This window comes from Diospyros lotus, chromosome 4, assembly GCF_014633365.1.
Source record: "Diospyros lotus cultivar Yz01 chromosome 4, ASM1463336v1, whole genome shotgun sequence".
Lineage (NCBI taxonomy): Eukaryota > Viridiplantae > Streptophyta > Magnoliopsida > Ericales > Ebenaceae > Diospyros > Diospyros lotus.
Window position 1 is genome coordinate 39899076 of NC_068341.1, and position 18189 is coordinate 39917264.

Genomic DNA, 18189 nt, shown 5'->3' on the forward strand with positions numbered 1-18189 from the left:
GTTATTAATGAAATTAAAGAAAAATGAGCTACAAATACAATAACCAAACTGCACTAGCTACCACCGGGCCAGCCCAATGTCTCGTGGCAACGACATCGTTTTAGAGCTTCAGAAGAAGTCAGAATTCAAACGAAGTTAACTATGGTCTGAGCCCTAATCGATCCTTCCGGTCAAGAACGAGTTCTGATTCTTCTTCTTCGTGGCCGAATCTGTCCAGCGCCCCCAACAAAATATCATCGGCCTGAGCGGCAGATCTCTGTGCCATCCATCCAACAATGGAGAATCTCCAGATCTCGAGATGCGTCCTCTCCATTCTCTTAACTCTCTTCCTCGTCTCTTCTTCCTGGACGTTCGCTAGCTCCGCCTCCCCTTTCATCGTCGCTCACAAGAAGGCCACTCTCACCAGGCTCAAGTCCGGCGTCGAACGCGTTTCCGTCGCCGTCGACATCTACAACCAAGGATCTGTGTATGTTTCCCCTACTATTTCCATTCTTCTTGATTTTTCCCGATCATCTGTAGATCGGCTCAGGTTCTCTTGGAGATCTCGTTGTAGACCTAAGTTTAGTTCTATATGTGGAAGCTTGTGCGTTGATGGCCTTTGACTCTTGATTTATAGTGTAATTATGTACGCTCTGTTTCGTTACTTGGATTTAAACAGTATACTAATTTGAAACCTTAGTTTTTATTTTTGATTTATACTCAGAACCGTTCGATTTCAAGTGGTTGCAAAGCTTGTGTCAAATTGTGAGCGTTTATTTAATTTATTATTTGTAAACGGCAGTTCTTCGCCTATATCGTTATTATCACCATCACAGGATTTAATTCCTTCAGCTGGATTGGTTACATGAATTCTATGTAACACCGCTATATTCTATGCTCTCAGATATTAAGTTTCCTTCGATTTTTCTCCAACTCATCCTATAAATTTCTTTAATTCTCAGTCTTCTTTTTAGATGTTCAAATCATATTAGTTGCATCTGGTTCATCTTATCTTCAATAACATCACCCTAACTTTGTCACGTATAATTTTATTTCTAATTTGGTCTTTTCTTATATGGCTCATCTTGGTAATTAACTGCCAATGATCCATGTTATATCGTAAAGATGGTCTTATAATTGCCAATAGAAGTTTCCTTTTAGTTTTAAAGGGTTTTTATGATTGGAAAAATGTTGTCATTTCTCCATCTTAATCATTTTGTATTCTTTTTTGGGAGTAACTTCCTCCGTAATCTTCCATTCTTTTTGAATAGTTAATCCAAGATTTCTAAACTGATATTTTCTAAGAATATCTTGATGTTCAAGGCTCACCATGGCATAGTTCATTATCATATTTTTATTAATCTTCATGTCATATATCAATTTTTTATTTACTTAAATTCTGTGGTGTCTCTCCTGAATTCAAGTTTAGTATTTAGGCTTTATTGAATGTGTTTTGTGAGTTCATCCATCAAGGGAAAGAGGTAAGGGTTTGGTGTCAATCCTTCTAATTGTAATTAGAGAAGGCATGGTATCACCATAAAAAAATCCCAAGACATGTTTTTTTCCCATCAATGACGCATCTTTAATAACACATATAAAGTTTTTTGCTTGATAATAAAGTTAATGCAGAGTAATAAGTATTGCTATGACTTGCATTTTCTTAAAACTTGAAGGCAAGTTTTATTCTTAGCATGATAATCATCTGATATTCAAGGCAAATGAAGAATTAAGTGGTTTTGCTAATGCGATGCATTTAAGCTGTCTAGTTAATAATTAAATTTAACTGGGTGTTTGTTGTTAAGTTTACACATAAATGAAATTTAATTTAAAGATTGCTTTACTTCATCATTTTCCACTTTTGGCTTTGACCTAGTAGCTGTCAAAAATGTTTGGTGAACTTTCTTGGAGAACTAGTTAATCTTTCCAAAGCTGTTTGCCGCTGGAGGAAAGCTTTGCACAGTTGTTTCCTCCATCATTGTCCAACAGTTGCTTCCTGGTGAGGATGTGCAGTGGTGCCTGTTGGCCTTCCACCATCAACCAAAAGTGAAACAAATTAGAGAACTGTTAAATGAACAAAATATCCTTTAATTCAAATCTGTTTTCTCCCCCACCTTCCCCAACGGCACTGCACACCCAAAGCCTACCGCCCAATCCCTTACTCCTCTGCTAACCCCCCATTCTTCCACCATCCAACTCCTTGCTTCACTTCTTCTTCACAACAGCCCCTGGGCAAGAAATCCCCAGCCAGTTTCTGCCACCCATTGTCCAATCCGTCCCTGACAACTTGTCTCCTTTCTTATTCCATGGACCCCAATTCCCATAGAGCTGTCTCCCACCTCCGCCAAACTCCTTTCCCAGGAGTTGGATGATACTGCGCCTTTAACAGAATATGAGGGCAGAAAATTGGCATAGGAGGAGCTGCCTTGGTTGGGTAAGAACAAGGTCTGGCAACCTCTATCGCTTTTTCCATTCTTGTGGAACATGGTTACTGCATCACCTGATGGAATCAAGCAAGCCTGGGGCAGTAGCTAATCCAATGGCATTGCTTCTTAAGAAGTCTTCTAACTAATTCAGTGGACTGGATCTCCCTGTCCTTCCTAACCAATGCCACTGCTTTACTCACCATCTTCACCCCTCGCTAAGTGCAGATCCTGACACTTATTGCCCTTGTATTTTTTGCCCACTTCTTCCCATCAGTGAGGTTGCCTTTTCTCCCTTTCCTATCATTGTCAAATCCGGGCAATTACTTCCATGTACCAGTATTGTCATTCATCAATGGCATCTTTATCTTTCTATTACAATAACAATCATGAGTCTTTATCTCAGTGGTGGAACATGTGTAACTAGGAAAAGCATCACTTTTAGTAGATTGAGTTCTTCTTCCACTTGCTTGTCTCACACACGGTTAGCAAGGTGAATCCATTTGCATCAGTAGTTCTCCACTCATATATTATGCAAGGGGAAGCTAATCCCTTCTATAACGGGAAAAAGAAGAACAAAAAAAAATCTGATGCATGTTTAAAGTTTGTAGCAAGCAATGGTAAATATGCTACTATTTAGTCATGTGCCACTAGCATTGCTCTTGCTTACAGATCTTTGAGTTTTGAATAATGATGTTATTAGCTATCAGTAAATTTTATTATTTCTAGGAGAATGTAAACATTAGTTCTTGTAGCCAGTATTTGACATGGTCAATCATTCTCAACAGTCATTAATCTGTGAGTGTGCCAAAAATCTGGTGGTACCCATTTGATATATCAGCTCATGATAAATTGTTACCTTGTGGAATGAAAGCATGGTTAGCTATCCTATGCTAGATTTATTGATATTTGGTATTGTTACTTTTGTTGGCCAGAATATCTTAGTTTCTTTGCTAGATTCTGCTGTCTTACTTTTGTGCTTCCTTGCCTTTAGGACTGCATATGATGTAAGCCTTACTGATGATAGCTGGTCCAATGATGTTTTTGACATTGTGAGTGGAAACACCTCAATGTCATGGGAAAGGCTTGACACGTAAGTGTTGCTCTTGAAGTAGGCTCCCGTTTCCTCCCTAAGAAGTAGACTTGTTTTCTCACTTTGTTAGATTAGTTTCTATATCTTCTATCATGGTACCTCTATAATTTGCAGTGGGGCTCTTGTATCGCATGCTTTTGAATTGGAATCCAAAGTACAAGGCCTATTTTATGGTGCACCAGCGGTTATCAAATTTCGTGTCCCCACAAAGGCTGCTCTACAGGTTTGTCATACTTACCATTTCATGTATATTGGAAATTATATATATGCATACATATATGTGTGTGTGAAATGAAAAGTTATGGGCTGTGTGTGTGTGTGTTTGATGTTAATGATATATGATCTTTTTCCTGTCATTTTCAGGAGGCTTATTCGACTCCAATTTTGCCACTAGACATCCTTGCTGATACACCTCCAGAAAAGAAACTTGAGCTGGTAAGGGTCTCACAGCAATAGATCTATCAATCAATTTCTTTGGCTATTCCATGTTTACTAAGCGTGCTCTTATGTTTCATGGCATCGTTCCTTGTGGTTCATGGTTGCCAAATTGTCTCAGGCAAAGGTACATCTTGGTCTTGTAACAACATATTACTTTACTACTACTGTTTTCATTTTTCTTGTTACATTGCTTATACTTGCATTGAACATATTAGGAGTGATATATGCCACTTGTCATAAATTATTTATAACATCTACATATATATGGCTACAGGATGACTAAAAGTAAAAAAGTTCTTTTCAGTTTTTTACATGTAAAATACCTTCAAAGCTAAAAAGGAAGTTTTACTGGACAATGATACGATCAGCTCTGTTGTATGGCACAAAATAGCTGGCAATTATGTATTAGCATGTTAGAAATATAACTCAGTTGAATGTGTTAAGGTGGATGTGACCGTACAAGAAAATACAAAATCAGAAATGATATTATCAATATGCTTGGAATTTTGCCTATTGAAGATAAGATCCACGAAATGTATTTATGGTGATTTGAACATCTAATATGAATTGATGAAAACCTATGTACGCACCTTGAGAAGAGTGGTTGAAATGGGTGAAGTTTATATAGAAGAAATAGAGAAAAACCAATGAAAACTGGTGGAAAACCCTAAAGTACAATTGATACATATAATTTTAGAGAGAATGTAATTATGGATAAAGATGAATGACAATTTAGATTTCATATGTTTGATCTACCCGGTGGGATTTAAAGTTTCTTGTTGTAAGTGGAGTAAGGGTGGACTCACCATTGATCCTTTGCCCAAACGAGGAAAAGATTAATCATTTGAACTGCCCCGGAATCTTCCTCTCCCTTTCTGTTTGTTTCTTTTGCTGTTGTAACTTTTTGGTTTTATCCTCCATGCCCTTTTTCTATTTGCATACTTTCTTATCCTCTCTGCTTATGCTAATCTGCAGAGGTTATTTGCAAAGTACGGGTCCTTGATCTCTGTGATCTCCATTGTCACTTTGTTCATATACCTGGTTGCAACACCATCAAAATCCGGCGCTGCAAAAGGAAGCAAAAAGAAGCGGTAGTGACATAGAAAGTAACCCCCCCCCCCCCTCTTCCCCCATGACAGCTTCCCCAGTAGGTTCGCAATTGGATGCCTTTGTTCCCAGTAGCTTTCTTGTTTCCTTATTTGGTCCAGGACTTTTTTTTATGGATTCTTCTACTAGGTTGCCGGCAGTTACAAATGAGATGATATAAGAGTTATTTGGACAGGTTTTGCACGCCATGAACTAAGTTTAACACCTTAAGCTGCTGTTGAAACTCCATCTCTAGTTTTGTGAGTAGTGACATGACATCAGATCAGTAACAGTATAAACTTCATTTATTGTTTTTGCTTTGGTCGAATGAGATTATGGCCACTGGATGATCGCCTTTTGGACCATTTCAAATGCCAAGGTTCTACCTAACCTACATGACAAGCTTGTGTTGGAAAGAGGGTGTTTTTTCATAATTTAAACTTTTATCTTATTGGTCGCATGCCATAATTTTGTGCGCGGAAAATTGGTATTGTTTGATATTATTTTTGGTAGGGTAGGCTTTATGCCCCAAATGATTGGATTGATAACCAGAAATGATCAGTAGGCCCACCCCAGTAATGGTTGGCGGGTGGTGGTTATTTAGAGTTTGTAAAATAAATAAAAAGAAGTGTGGGGATTTTTCTTTAAACAACAAACATAGAAGGCCTCATTGGCCTTGTGTTGAGAAGGTAGGTTTTTCTTTTTTATTATAAGTATTTTATTAATACTTATTTTAGTAATTTTATTGTTAAAATTTCTACAATCTCTTACTTGTGAAATGGATTTCCCAATGATTGGTTTAGTTTGGAGAATTGGATGGGATGACACATCATCATCATCATCATGTTTCTAATATTAATCAATCAATTTAAAACTTATCTCACCATTCCATACCTTCCTTAAAATATGAGTTAAGTTGTAGTTATTATTGTGAGCTAAGTAAACTTTAAATATACGCAATGTAACTTGTAAAGCATATAGTATCTTTCACTCTTTTATGTATTATTCATTTTCTTTTCTCAATTTGTGAAATCCGAACAGACTTCACTCCTAAATCTCACGTCCAATGGAATCCTTTACCGACGAATTAAGACTTGGGACTTATTATGCAATGCCGGACTTACTAGATATTTCCCGGTCATCTTCTCCAACACCGGCCACCGTCCCCAGACTGATTGGCTTCTCTCCATCAGGGCCCTTTTTAGAAACCTTGATTATTGATGGGAATGGGATTATCACTCCGGTGCTCGATACCAAATCCGATTCAGAAACTGAATTTCTCTTTTCTTTTTGTATTTTTTTTTTTCTAAAAATCCCAACTAATGGCCGATCAAGTCTTCTAGCATGATTTCCCTGTTGAGAGATTGAACTCAATAATAGCACATATATATGTATATGTATTTATATCAGTGCGCAGAATATTCTAGCCCGTGCATGAAAATACGATTTCATACCCATTAGACCATACCATATATGTGTGTGTGTGTGTGTGTGTGAAAGTAGGAAAGAAGGCGTAATAATAGTAGTAAGTTTTGGGGGGGACAAAAGAAAGAAAGAAAGAACAATGGGTGACTAAAAGCAGCTGCAATGTGTGTCGTTTAGTATATTGAGTGACCATGTAGCTAGCTAGCTAGAGAGAGCAGTTGGGTGTAATGTAACCAAACAGATGTTTGGCGGTGAATGACCGGTGACCCAAAAAGAAGAACATCGTGAAGGACTCTCTTTTATTGTAAATTAGAAGGATAATTGGGATGGATGGGATGAAAGAGAAGGCCAAGCATGAAAGAGAAGAGGCTGTCAAGTTAGCCAAGGAGACTGCCTGAAACCAGACGACCAAGGGATCCAATCCAACCGCCGCCCCCCTGGCAGCAGGAAATTAAATCCCATTGGGGGTGGAGGAGCTGCAGGCAAATCATCCTTGGCTACCAAACGAAGGCTCTTTCTCTTCATGTATGGCCTCACTTCCTCTTCATTTGAAAACAAGGGCTGTTGCCTCCTTCCTCCGCCCACACCCACACACTCCATTTATAGCCATCCCAAAATAGCCAATAGGTTCCTAATAATGGCTTGCCTCCCACCCATCCGTATGTATATTTTGCTTTCTTCCCATCCCTATTCTGCACTTGCCTTTTTCAGCTACCCATAACATTAAAGTCTTCTCTCTTTCTCTATCCAGAAGAATATATTCCCTCTCTCTCTCTAAATGATGGGCCGGCGAGAGATTAGATTTTCAAAGAAAGAAGAAGAAGAAAATGGCTATCGGCGTTCAGACTGTCTGGCAGAGTCGGGGCAAGTTGCTCTGAGACCTTGAGATTGTGTGACCTTTCAACCCGTTCGAAAGGTGGACGCCCATAGCCCAGCTCATCTGATAGCTGCAGCTGCTCCTTCGTTAATGCCCCGAATGCGACTACTGCAATGTGTCGGTCTGCCTCATCAATCGTGACTTAATACAAACGGTACTATTTTAATAATTAAAAAAATATGATATTTAATTTTAAAATGTAAAATGTAAAAATTTAATATTTTAATTATTAAAATTATAATTTTAAGTTATTGTAACTGAAAGTAAACGAGTTAGTTGTCTATGTCATATAAGATGATGTGTCATATAAAAAAAGTGAGATATATTAAATTAAGCTTAATACATAACATTTGGTCTCTAAATAATTAAAAAAATTAATATTTGATCTCTAAAAAAAGATCAAATATAATAAAAATGACTTAAATTTAATAAAAAAAACCTAAAAATATCATAAAATACCTAAAAATAATAAAAAAGCATAAATTTAATAAAAAATCTACAAATTTCTTTGAAATACCTAAAAATTTCATAAAAAACTAAAAAATATTTAAAAAGAGCTAAATTTTATAAAAATACCAAAAAATTTCATAAAAATGACTTTAAAATATTCAAAAGAAGACCTAAATTTCACCTACAAATTTCATAAAGAAGACCTATAAATATTCAAAAAAGACCTACAAATTTTATTAAAAGACAAAAAAAAAATAAAAAACCTAAATTTCATTTTATATTTCATAAAAGACCTAAATTTCATTTTGATACGTTTTATTTAGGACTCTTGTGGTTATTTTTAGTTTTTTTTTTAAATAAAATTTAGGTCACTTTTTGAAATTTTTTGGTCTTGTTACGAAATTTAGCTTTTTTTTTTTTTTATAATCTTTAGGCATTTTTTATGAAATTTTTAGATTTTTTATGAAACTTAAGTTATTTTTGAATATTTTTAGGTCTGGTATAAAATTTAGGTTTTTTATAATTAAATTTGGTCTTTTTCCTTAGGGACTAAATGTCAATTTTTTTTAATTGTTGCTGGATCAAATATATATATTTTTTAATTATTAAGAGACCAAATACTATATTTATATATTAAGTATAATCTAAAATGTCTTATTAAGATATCGTTCATTCGCAGAAACAGGTGCATGTTTGCACGCACTAACTCACTATCAGGACAAAAATTTAAAATAATATTTTTTAATAATTTAAATATCAATTATTAATGTTTTATACTTTAAGAATTAAATATTATATTTTTTAATTATTAACGCACATCCGTATATATTAAGCGATTGTATTATAAAATTTGTAATTGTTAGGTGGCTTATATTCTTAGTTACAGTTTTGATCATAAATATGGTATTTTTCTCTCACATACTCCGTGCTTTGGAATCTATCTAAAAGATTGCTTGCTTGACCCTTACAGGGCCGTGAGAAAGAGACAGAGAGTGATATGTTATGTTTGAAATGCCAATCCATCTCCCTTTTGGCTTTGAATTGACTTTAACTTTATGGTAAGGTCTTGTCATGAAAGAGCCAGCAAAGTTTGTTGAATCTTTTGTCAAATTGATTGAATTTCTAGATAATTTCCAGATCCTTGGTATGGGTGACTTCTATGTGTCATTTAATTACCATGTGTTCCTTCTCTAAGTTTAACATCTCATGTCTACACAAAAAAATGATATGATTTTTAAAAAATAAAAAATATTATAATGAATAATATTAAGAATTATGACCGATGACAGTATCATCAATTATATGTCTCATTTTCATCGAAGGATGTGCTAAACAAGGAAAATAATGACACATAATCTTCTTAATATCTTCTAACGAAAATACGTCACATAACTGATGACACTATCATTAATAATAACTCTTAACATGATTTCTTAAGAGACGACATAAAAACCCAAAAAGGACTTAGGAGATTTTTTTGATAAAAGAGGCCCTCCTCAATTGACTTACCTTCTAGGGCAAAATAAAAAGACTTGAAGGTCTCTTGGAGACCCCTCCTCATAAAATCATGCTAATAATTTGAAAAATAAAATAAATTATCCCGAAAGATGTAAATAGTCTCCCCATCTCCCATCTATCAATTGAAATAAAGGATGAGTCCCTAGTCTTCACGTATGCGAAAAATAATATACATATAAAATACATTATTTTATTTTTCTTTTGATTTTTGATAAATTTAACTTAGGCACGAGGGGATCCCGTCAAAACGCCATGACCCTCTAATTGTTTTTTGTTTTGTAGGTCTTTCGGAGACTAAAAACTCTCCCATAATTATAAATTTAATATTGTATCTTGACAATAACACAAATATATACTACAAAATAATATTTCACAATGCTAACAAAAAGTATATTAATATATACTAATATGTAATCAATCTAAAAAATAAAATTATAATTGTTCGTTAAGTTGGTCATTGATCTATCTTTTACAAAACAACATGACTACAGCATTTTTATACTTATAGGCTGTTCTGTGGTAAGATTCAGGTCTCATAAATCTTTAGTAAATTTGATTATTGTAATTTATAATTCTGTGATTTGTAATTTGGGGCTTCATCAATTATATTTTACTGAGTGAAATGATTGACCCCATACAGTTCTAAACACCCAAATCAAACCCTAAATCTAGATATGAAAAACCAGGCTTAGTTGCAATTTGGCATTTTTAAAGCACAATGGCTAATTTGACCTTAAATCTAAAAACATAATACCTTATATGATTGGTTTTAAAGTATAATAATTAATTGGATCTCTAATTAAAAATGAAGTGACTTATTTTATACTTCACCAATACTTTGTAGTGCTGATATTTTGGTTTGAATTGAAAAATCGAATTGGATTGGACAAAAAAATTTAGTTCAATCCAAAGATTGAATCGATTCAATATGAAAAGATTGAAGAATTGGTCATTGGTTTAGTCTCGTTCGATCTCACTTTTAGACCAAAATCGAATGATAAAAATAAAATAAAATAAAAAAATAAAATATGAAACATTAATAATATTCTCCCAATTTCCCGAATTCCCTATTCTCGTGTATATATGCACAAAATAAATAAAAGTGGCATTTGCACCGACGAGAGGGGAAAATAATTCGCTTAGACTTTTCTAAACCCAACTAATTTAGGTTAGACCAAATCAATCTCTTTATTTAGTGTTGTGTTCACAAAATCTTGCAATTTTGGTTTTTGTCTACTTTAAATCGAATGAACACCTTTAGACAAATATGATATGGGTTTGAGTCTTCTCATTATTCTTAGTGTGAACATTTAGAGTTATTTCTCTATATGAAAAAGACGTCTACATTTTGTATCAAGTATTGTCTATTTTAATTCAAAGAGGCATATCACTAATTTTACATGATTTTATCCTAAAAAATTTTTGTGAGAAAAGAAAAGGAAAACAAAAGAACTGTCCATTTTCTTATACATTACAACTCACTCTTAACTTGAATTGAAATTTTATCTCTCTCAAACATTATAATTTTTATTGTGAAAATATAAAAATAAATTTATTTAACGAAAAACGTCACTGTTAAGCTACCTTAGTCTGTCAGTAAGAAAACAATCAAATGGCACAAGAAGATCTCCATGCAAATATTTCGATATTTAAATTAGATACTGAAAGTGATAAAAGCTCGATAGGAGTATTTATACCATTATTAGAGACATATATTTTCGAGAATGAGTGCATGTTTATTTATAGAGAAATATTGAATAATTCAAAATAGTTCAGAATTAAGACTTTTATAAATAACGTTTATATTGACTTTTTCTAATCTAGTTAAGATTAACATTCTTATAAATGATGTTTATTTTTCTCTTTTTGGGGATAAAATTATTTAGGAATGGTTGTCTATCCTTTTCCTAGATGAATTTTCGAATGTCGCAATTATTTGGTTTGTATGTTACGTGAGTCCCTATATTCAGGGAAATGCTTTGGCAGTGATATTACCCTGTTGAATGAGAAGACCACTTTTGAGGTTGCAACCAACTTATGACTAGGGATGTGCAGGGCCGCCTAGCCAAGCTGTTGGGGGCCTAGGGATTGCCCTAAGCTACGAGGGTGCCTTTTGCAAAGACCCTTTGCGGTCTCCTATCTTGGCCTATGAGCCATGTTAGCCATTTGCCAGAGATCTCTTGCGATCTTCTGGAGTTGGGTCGTTCCGTGACACATTAACATCTATGTATCTCCTAAATATTTGGTTATTATTGTATAAATATCTATTATTTAGAGATCGTCGATCAGTCACGCTATCTTAAACACTCTATTCTTATCATTCTCCCTTGCATCCTATCAAATCACGACGTGGCAAGTGAAACAATGAACACATTCACATATTAAAAAAAATAAATTCATGATATCAAAATTCAACCCCTAGCTAGTAAAATTAAACACACACATATATATATCATTAAAGATTTTGAAATACTTAATATATATAATAACAAAAAATCTTAGAATAATTGGTGAAGATTCTAGAGAATCTCTCCTCTTAGAGATATTTCTAACACCCAGCTTCAAGATCTCAAAATGGCGCGCGTACAAAGAGGGTCTCAACATGGTAAAAAGAACGTGCCATTTTGGGTAGTTAGGTGGCCCAAAATAACAGGGAGCTGAAGCCTAAAAAGTTGGCTCCAAAAATAGAACATTATATCTAGATATAGATTGCCGCATAAAATACATGTGTTGGCTAGCACGTGAAAATGTTCTTATTTTTTTTCTCCTATTAAAAAGCACGTGAAAATAATATTACGGGATGTACGGGCATATGAATCGGGATCGCCAAACAAGAAGTTTAACTGCCAAACAATCTTAAACGTGGGTGAAGTAAAATTACGATTCTACTCCTTAGGATAATTGATAAATGTGTTAAATAATATAAATGTAATATAAATTAAAGTAATTATTATGTAATGGAATATACAAAAAAATGGTTATAAACGACCACGTGCAAAGCTGCTAGTTAACGTTCATTCTTCAAATGACGGTAAGTTAACGGAAACCGGGTAGAAGAGGAGGGTAACCGAACCGGGGCATGAACCGGGCGGGCGGGCATGCCAGGATGGCAAAAAGTGTCGATAATCACGTTCTTGTGAATTACGTGTGGTGTGGGCCCCACCAACCTCCGGAGAGAGCTATATATATATGTATATCTATCTCTCTGTGATGCAGACAGGTATAGATCGATGAATTACTGAAAAAAGTGACTTTGTTTGTGCTCTCTCTCTCTCTCTCTCTCATCGGACTTGTTGATGAAAAGCTTTTCTTGTCGTGTTCCGCCACTCGAATTACGATCTCGGACTTAGCTTTTGTTGTTAGGGTTTTCAACTCACTTCACATCGATATTATATTTATATATATTCGCGTATACGGCTGTGTGGAAGGAGAAATTGTTCGGGGAGATGGATAATTGCTCGAGATCGGTGGCGTCGGAGATGCAGACGTGCGATTTCTGCAACGAGAAAGCTGCTGTGCTGTACTGTAAGGCGGATTCGGCGAAGCTCTGTTTGTTCTGCGACCAGCACGTCCACTCCGCGAACGCGCTCTCTCTCAAGCACGTCCGCGCTCAGATCTGCGACAATTGCAGATCGGAGGTGGTTTCGGTCCGATGTTCCACGGACAATGTCGTGCTGTGCAGCGAATGCGATTGGGACTCCCATGGGAGCTGCGCAGTCTCGGCTTTGCACGACCGCGTGCCGGTGGAAGGGTTCTCGGGATGTCCGTCGGCCGGCGAGCTCGCTTCTGCTTGGGGATTTGATTTGGAGCCTCTCAAATCGGTGGATTCGGGTGAGTATTCCGCGGCCTTGGATTTTCAGGATTTGATGGCGATACCCAAGGAGGGCCCTGGTTTTGACACCGTTCCGAGCTTTGACATTCCGGGGACGTCGAAGCTGAGGAAGTCGTGTTACAGGAAGTACAAGAACGTGGTGTATATGCAGCTGGTGGAGTTGGCGAAGAGGCAAATGATGGTCAGGGCGGATGGAGATGGGGCTGAACTGGGACCAAAGACGCCGAATCGATCCGGCCAGCATGGGAATTTGGCGAGTCTTGAATTTGATAAAGGGGACGATAGGGAATTGCTGCAGCAACAGCAAACCCCTTTTACGTCTCTGCTTATGTTGCCAACACCTATGGATTCCAGAGAGAGCGCTTGTGTCACCGAAGTTGATAACATGTGGAACTGTAATACCACATATCAAGCGCGGCAGGTATACTAAATTTCGTGATTTGCATAAATTGTTCGTTTGTTTGCGTTTTCAATTTCTTGAAGAGCTTCTATTATGATAAATTCGAACACTAGTTTCGTCTCACCAGTTTCAGCAGCAACGGTAAGAAGATAATACACGGTTTGGTTCATAGCGTCCATAAGCTATTTGTATATACTGTGCCTGCAACCAGTTCTAAAGCTGAGTGAAAATCTGACTACCCGGTGATGAAGGGCATAAAAGAAAGTATATTTGGAGAACATGATTCTAATTAGTGATTGAGTTTTAGTTTATTCATGTGATTCTTCTTTTGGGTTCTGCATCACATGGTCTGAAGCTGCACCAGAATTAAAATTCTACTGATTAATTTTGTAGTTGTGCAGACTGGAGAGACCAGTGTCTGCTCTTGCCTATGAGGAACTTTTAATTAGGTACTTATCACATTTCTTGAGGCAACCCATCGTGGCAATGTTAGTATTGCCCCTTTGTGACTAGAATATCACATATTTGAGTTGTGGAAACAACCTCTTTGCAAAAAAGCAAGGGAAAGGCTGACTCTCGCAAAGGGCAGCCTCATGCACTAGGGTTTTCAGAGCTGCCTTTATTAATCATATTTTTGGCTGATCTTGTACAGAGGAATGATATTATGCTGTTGATACAGCATGCTAGATTGGTTTCCACGTTGAAAAGGCATTGCATGGGTTTCCAGTTTATGCATTTTTAGTCAGACAAACATGTTCCAGAACTGCTGGACTATTTTTTTGACCATTTGGTTGGAGTTATTGGAAGAAGTTGTGATTTTCTTTTTCAATTGACTTTTTTGACTTCTAAAAGATCAATATTAAGGAATCATTCATATTTTGGACCAAGACATATTGCTGCATACTTAACTTTCTGCATGAAAATTATTAGAAGCTTATTTTTCGATAATAAGTATTTGCTTAGTTAAAAGGAGTTAAGGTTCATGAACTTCTTATCCACTTTATTGTTATAGAGCTATAGAAATGGGTTCATACCTAGAATAGCATAACATCGACATAAAGATGCACGCTCAGTGACCTCCATTTATGGCCTGCAGATTTGGGATTTTCATTCAGGAAGATCAAGGGATTGTGAAGAATCTGACTGGTTGAAGATTGAGTTTGATCCAGAGAATTCTGGCTTTTTGATTGAGACCTATGATGACATTATCAACAGAACTTCTTTGGCAGCAACAGAAATATTAGAAGATATGCTTGACATTAATTTCTCTACAACTTATGAGGGCATGCCATCACAAAAGGTCAGCTGTAGAAACTGCCTTACATTTTTTCCTGCTAAGTTGATGGGTATAATTTTTCATTACCTCAAAATAATATGTAAACTATACAGAAGTTTTATAGTTAGACAATTGAGTACTATAGCTTGCTCATCATTCTGCTTGCTACTTGATATCTCTTGATAGCTGTTCTGTTCAGTATGTGCACTTCTATGAAGCAGTACTTTTGAATGTCTATTTGAACCATAACACTTATTTCGGGGAAGAGCCAAAAGATGGACCAGAAGTTTAGTCATAAATTGTGGTATACAAGTAGATGTTTTCGTAAACTATATAACATAAATGATACACAGAATTTTGAGTGCTTTGAGACAATGAAGGACCAATTTCATTTAACTTAAAGTTAATTTTGAGATAAGGCCACTCTTTTTTATGTTACAGTAATAAGGAAAGCGAAGAGGAGGCTGTAATGAAAAAAAGTCGACTTGAGAACAGACGGAAAACAGGGAAAAGAAAGGAAATGCGAGACAGAATGCTCTAGTTGTATTTAAAGATGTTTGATAGAGAAGTATAACACAGATAGTACGATTTTAAGAAGCACAAGAAATAGAAGTAGAGATATAAGCGTATAAAATGTTGGAGCTGCTGTGTTCGTGATTTGACGCTATGTTGAATTCATGATTCAGCTTTCAATTTGGATGCGATCTCATTGGTTGGATATGGAATTATGGATTTTCAAAATGAAAATATCACCTCTAGCAAGATGGAAAAGGATTTTTATACTGGCAACATAACATCTATAACATCTGCAAAAGTGCTGATGCTAGTGTTATTACCTAGCAGTAATCATCAACTATGAATATTTTAGGAGAGAAAGAATCCTATAACAAACATTCTGTTGAGATTTTGGAGCATGTTATAATCATTATGGTATTGAAGTTGTTTAATATGAATTTGGTATCTGCACAAGTTCTGAAGTTGGAAAAAATGTGATGTGTTTTTCTGTTTAGGACAGAACTTGGTTGGGGCATTTTGCTTTCATCTAGGCACCTCTAACATGGGAATTCTTAAGGGTAGTTCCTGGATTTCAAAAAGGGAAAAAATTTCTTCTTTGTGGTGGATAGTAAAGCAGATGCAATCGGTTCTTAACCTAGAGGCGTGCCAATAAAGATGACGACGTGTTGAACTTTGTTATTAACCATGGACCTGAATGTCATTAAGTTTTTTGGTGAGACATTGGTAAAGTTCTACCTTGACTACTTACTTCATTGGAACTTGGGAGAACATTGAGAGATTTGTTTGGGGCACTATGGGTTCAGTTCAGTTTTTACCCATCAGAAAGTTTTTTAATCCTATTCATCATATTTTTCTCGTATGTCCTGTCCCTGGGGGATAAGATAGAAGTAAATGACAGTTATGTTACATTCTATAAATTGTTCCATAATAAAATATTTGTTGGTGAGAGCAACCTGCTTGAAATGATCAATTGTCCTGTACAAGTATTCTTCTTTTGTATAGATGTGTCAATATTAAAGGCCAACAACTTTCATTATTATGTTTTTTCTGGAAGCAATGTAGTTTGATGTTTGCAAAATACATGTTCTAATAATCCCCATTCATAGCATAGTTTAGCATGCTCTTATTGGTTCTTAGGTGGCATAATTTGTTATAAATTACCATTGGAGTTTACTGAACTTATATTATGCCTTACATCTATTCAGTTTACACAAAGCAATAAGTCTTTCAGTCTAGCGAAGATTTTGAACTTAGAAGGCAACAACTTCCTAGTTGGATGCCACTCTGTTGTCTAAATGTAAAATGTGGTTATACAATATTGATGTGGTCAAGATCGGCAAATATTCTCAAGCTCTAGCTGCCTATGGTGATATGAAGAAGTTACATCTCTCTCATGTAGAGTATGAAGACCAGGGAGAATCCAACAGTTATAGATACGAAGAACATATCTGTGGTTGAAGGATGAATTGATTGCAATTTTTCATGTCTAATTTTCTTTTGTGTTCTTCTTCTGCCACTCTAAGAAATGAGCTTTTATGGGCGTGTAGATCTGAGTTCCTTTCACAATATCTAATACAATTATATTCAAAGTATTGGACCTTTCAATTTATGTAGTTTTCTTAGGTTGCCCTAGTTCTCAATAAGCTTGGTTTGACTCATTGCAGAATCAGTCAAAGCGCCTGCCATCAAGCTGTGGACCGGCTGAAGGACAATGCAGAAGTGTACTTATGCCAGAATCTAGTTTGTATGAACTGAATACATACAACAACATCAGCAGCATGCAGTTTGAAGAACATCATCTTCTGTCTGGAGCTGGACAAATGGCAGTACCCAACAACATTGACATGGAGCTGATGGCACAGAATAGAGGCAACGCAATGAGGCGGTACCAAGAGAAAAAGAAATCTCGAAGGCATGTTTCCCTTTTCTCATTTCCTTTTTGTTTCTTCTGGCTAATATTAGAAGGCACAGACTAACAATTGACGTATTGCAAAAAATTGGAACAACTAAAATATAAAATAGACCGTAAAGATATCAGAACCACACACACACACACACATACATGGTGGTAGGATATGAACAGAATGATCAGATAGTTTTGGTTGCTTTATCGAGGTAGATGGTTGCCGGTGTTTACAAAATCTTGGTTTTGAATAATGGACAGATTTGATAAGCATATCCGATACGAGTCGAGGAAGGCCAGAGCCGACAGTAGAAAGCGAGTGAAGGGCCGATTCGTGAAAGCAAGCGAAATGCCTGAAATTAAAAACAGCTGCTGAAGTTATTCCAGGTGTTGCCCACCTTGAGCTCTATGCGTGCATTATGCCAACAAAGAGTTATAGCTGAGGTAGCTAAGATACTCGGTGGTTGTTCATTTAGAATTTTCTCTTTGGGGCTGCCTCTGCTTGTAAACTTGTACATAGTTCCTACGTAGTATTTCCGAGTATTGATTTTCTTGATCTGTTATTTCGTCAGCAGTAATCAGAATGGTACAATTTTATTTTATTTTTTTTGTCATTTTCTGTTGGGTTTTTGGATCATGGGGGGGAGGGATGGATGGATAAAAAAGATGGCTTCATACGTGGATGGATCTGTTCAGTAATAATGGAAAGACGTTGGAGATGCGATGTCCTTTTGTCCGTGCCCTGTTTGGTTGTTTCTTTTAAATTATTAGAGCATATGTTGAACACTTTATGAATGCTATTAATCGTGGATGATCTGTCCTGGTACTTCTTTAACAATACGTTTGGGAATTGGAATTATGATGTGTGCTATAGGAAAGAAGGAAAAATATTTTTAGTTTAAATTTTTTAGATTTAATTTGACATTGGGTTTTGTCCATCTTAAAATATATATATATATATATATATTTGACCGTC

The 18189-nt window shown here is 35.9% G+C and overlaps 2 protein-coding genes across 3 annotated transcripts; both read left to right on the forward strand.

Moving 5' to 3' along the window:
• On the forward strand, positions 1 to 5324 carry LOC127799441 (uncharacterized). Of its 2 annotated transcripts, none has more exons than XR_008022625.1 (5): positions 1 to 466; positions 3394 to 3492; positions 3607 to 3715; positions 3856 to 4054; positions 4906 to 5324. XR_008022625.1 is itself a non-coding variant. In XM_052333474.1 (5 exons), exons 1-5 carry the CDS (start codon positions 276 to 278, stop codon positions 5023 to 5025), a joined length of 597 nt encoding a protein of 198 aa, XP_052189434.1. In that variant the 5' UTR covers positions 14 to 275; the 3' UTR covers positions 5026 to 5324. The 2 variants fall into 2 exon arrangements, 1 of the variants encoding a protein (XP_052189434.1); XM_052333474.1 differs by having other exon boundaries at positions 14 to 466; positions 3856 to 3933.
• Positions 5325 to 12513: 7189 nt separating this feature from the next.
• LOC127799433 (zinc finger protein CONSTANS-LIKE 14-like) lies at positions 12514 to 17949 on the forward strand. Its single transcript, XM_052333465.1, has 4 exons — positions 12514 to 13539; positions 14615 to 14818; positions 16975 to 17222; positions 17475 to 17949. The coding sequence occupies exons 1-4, from the start codon at positions 12733 to 12735 to the stop codon at positions 17587 to 17589; spliced, it is 1374 nt and encodes a 457-aa protein (XP_052189425.1). The 5' UTR covers positions 12514 to 12732; the 3' UTR covers positions 17590 to 17949.
• The last annotated feature ends 240 nt before the right edge of the window (positions 17950 to 18189 follow it).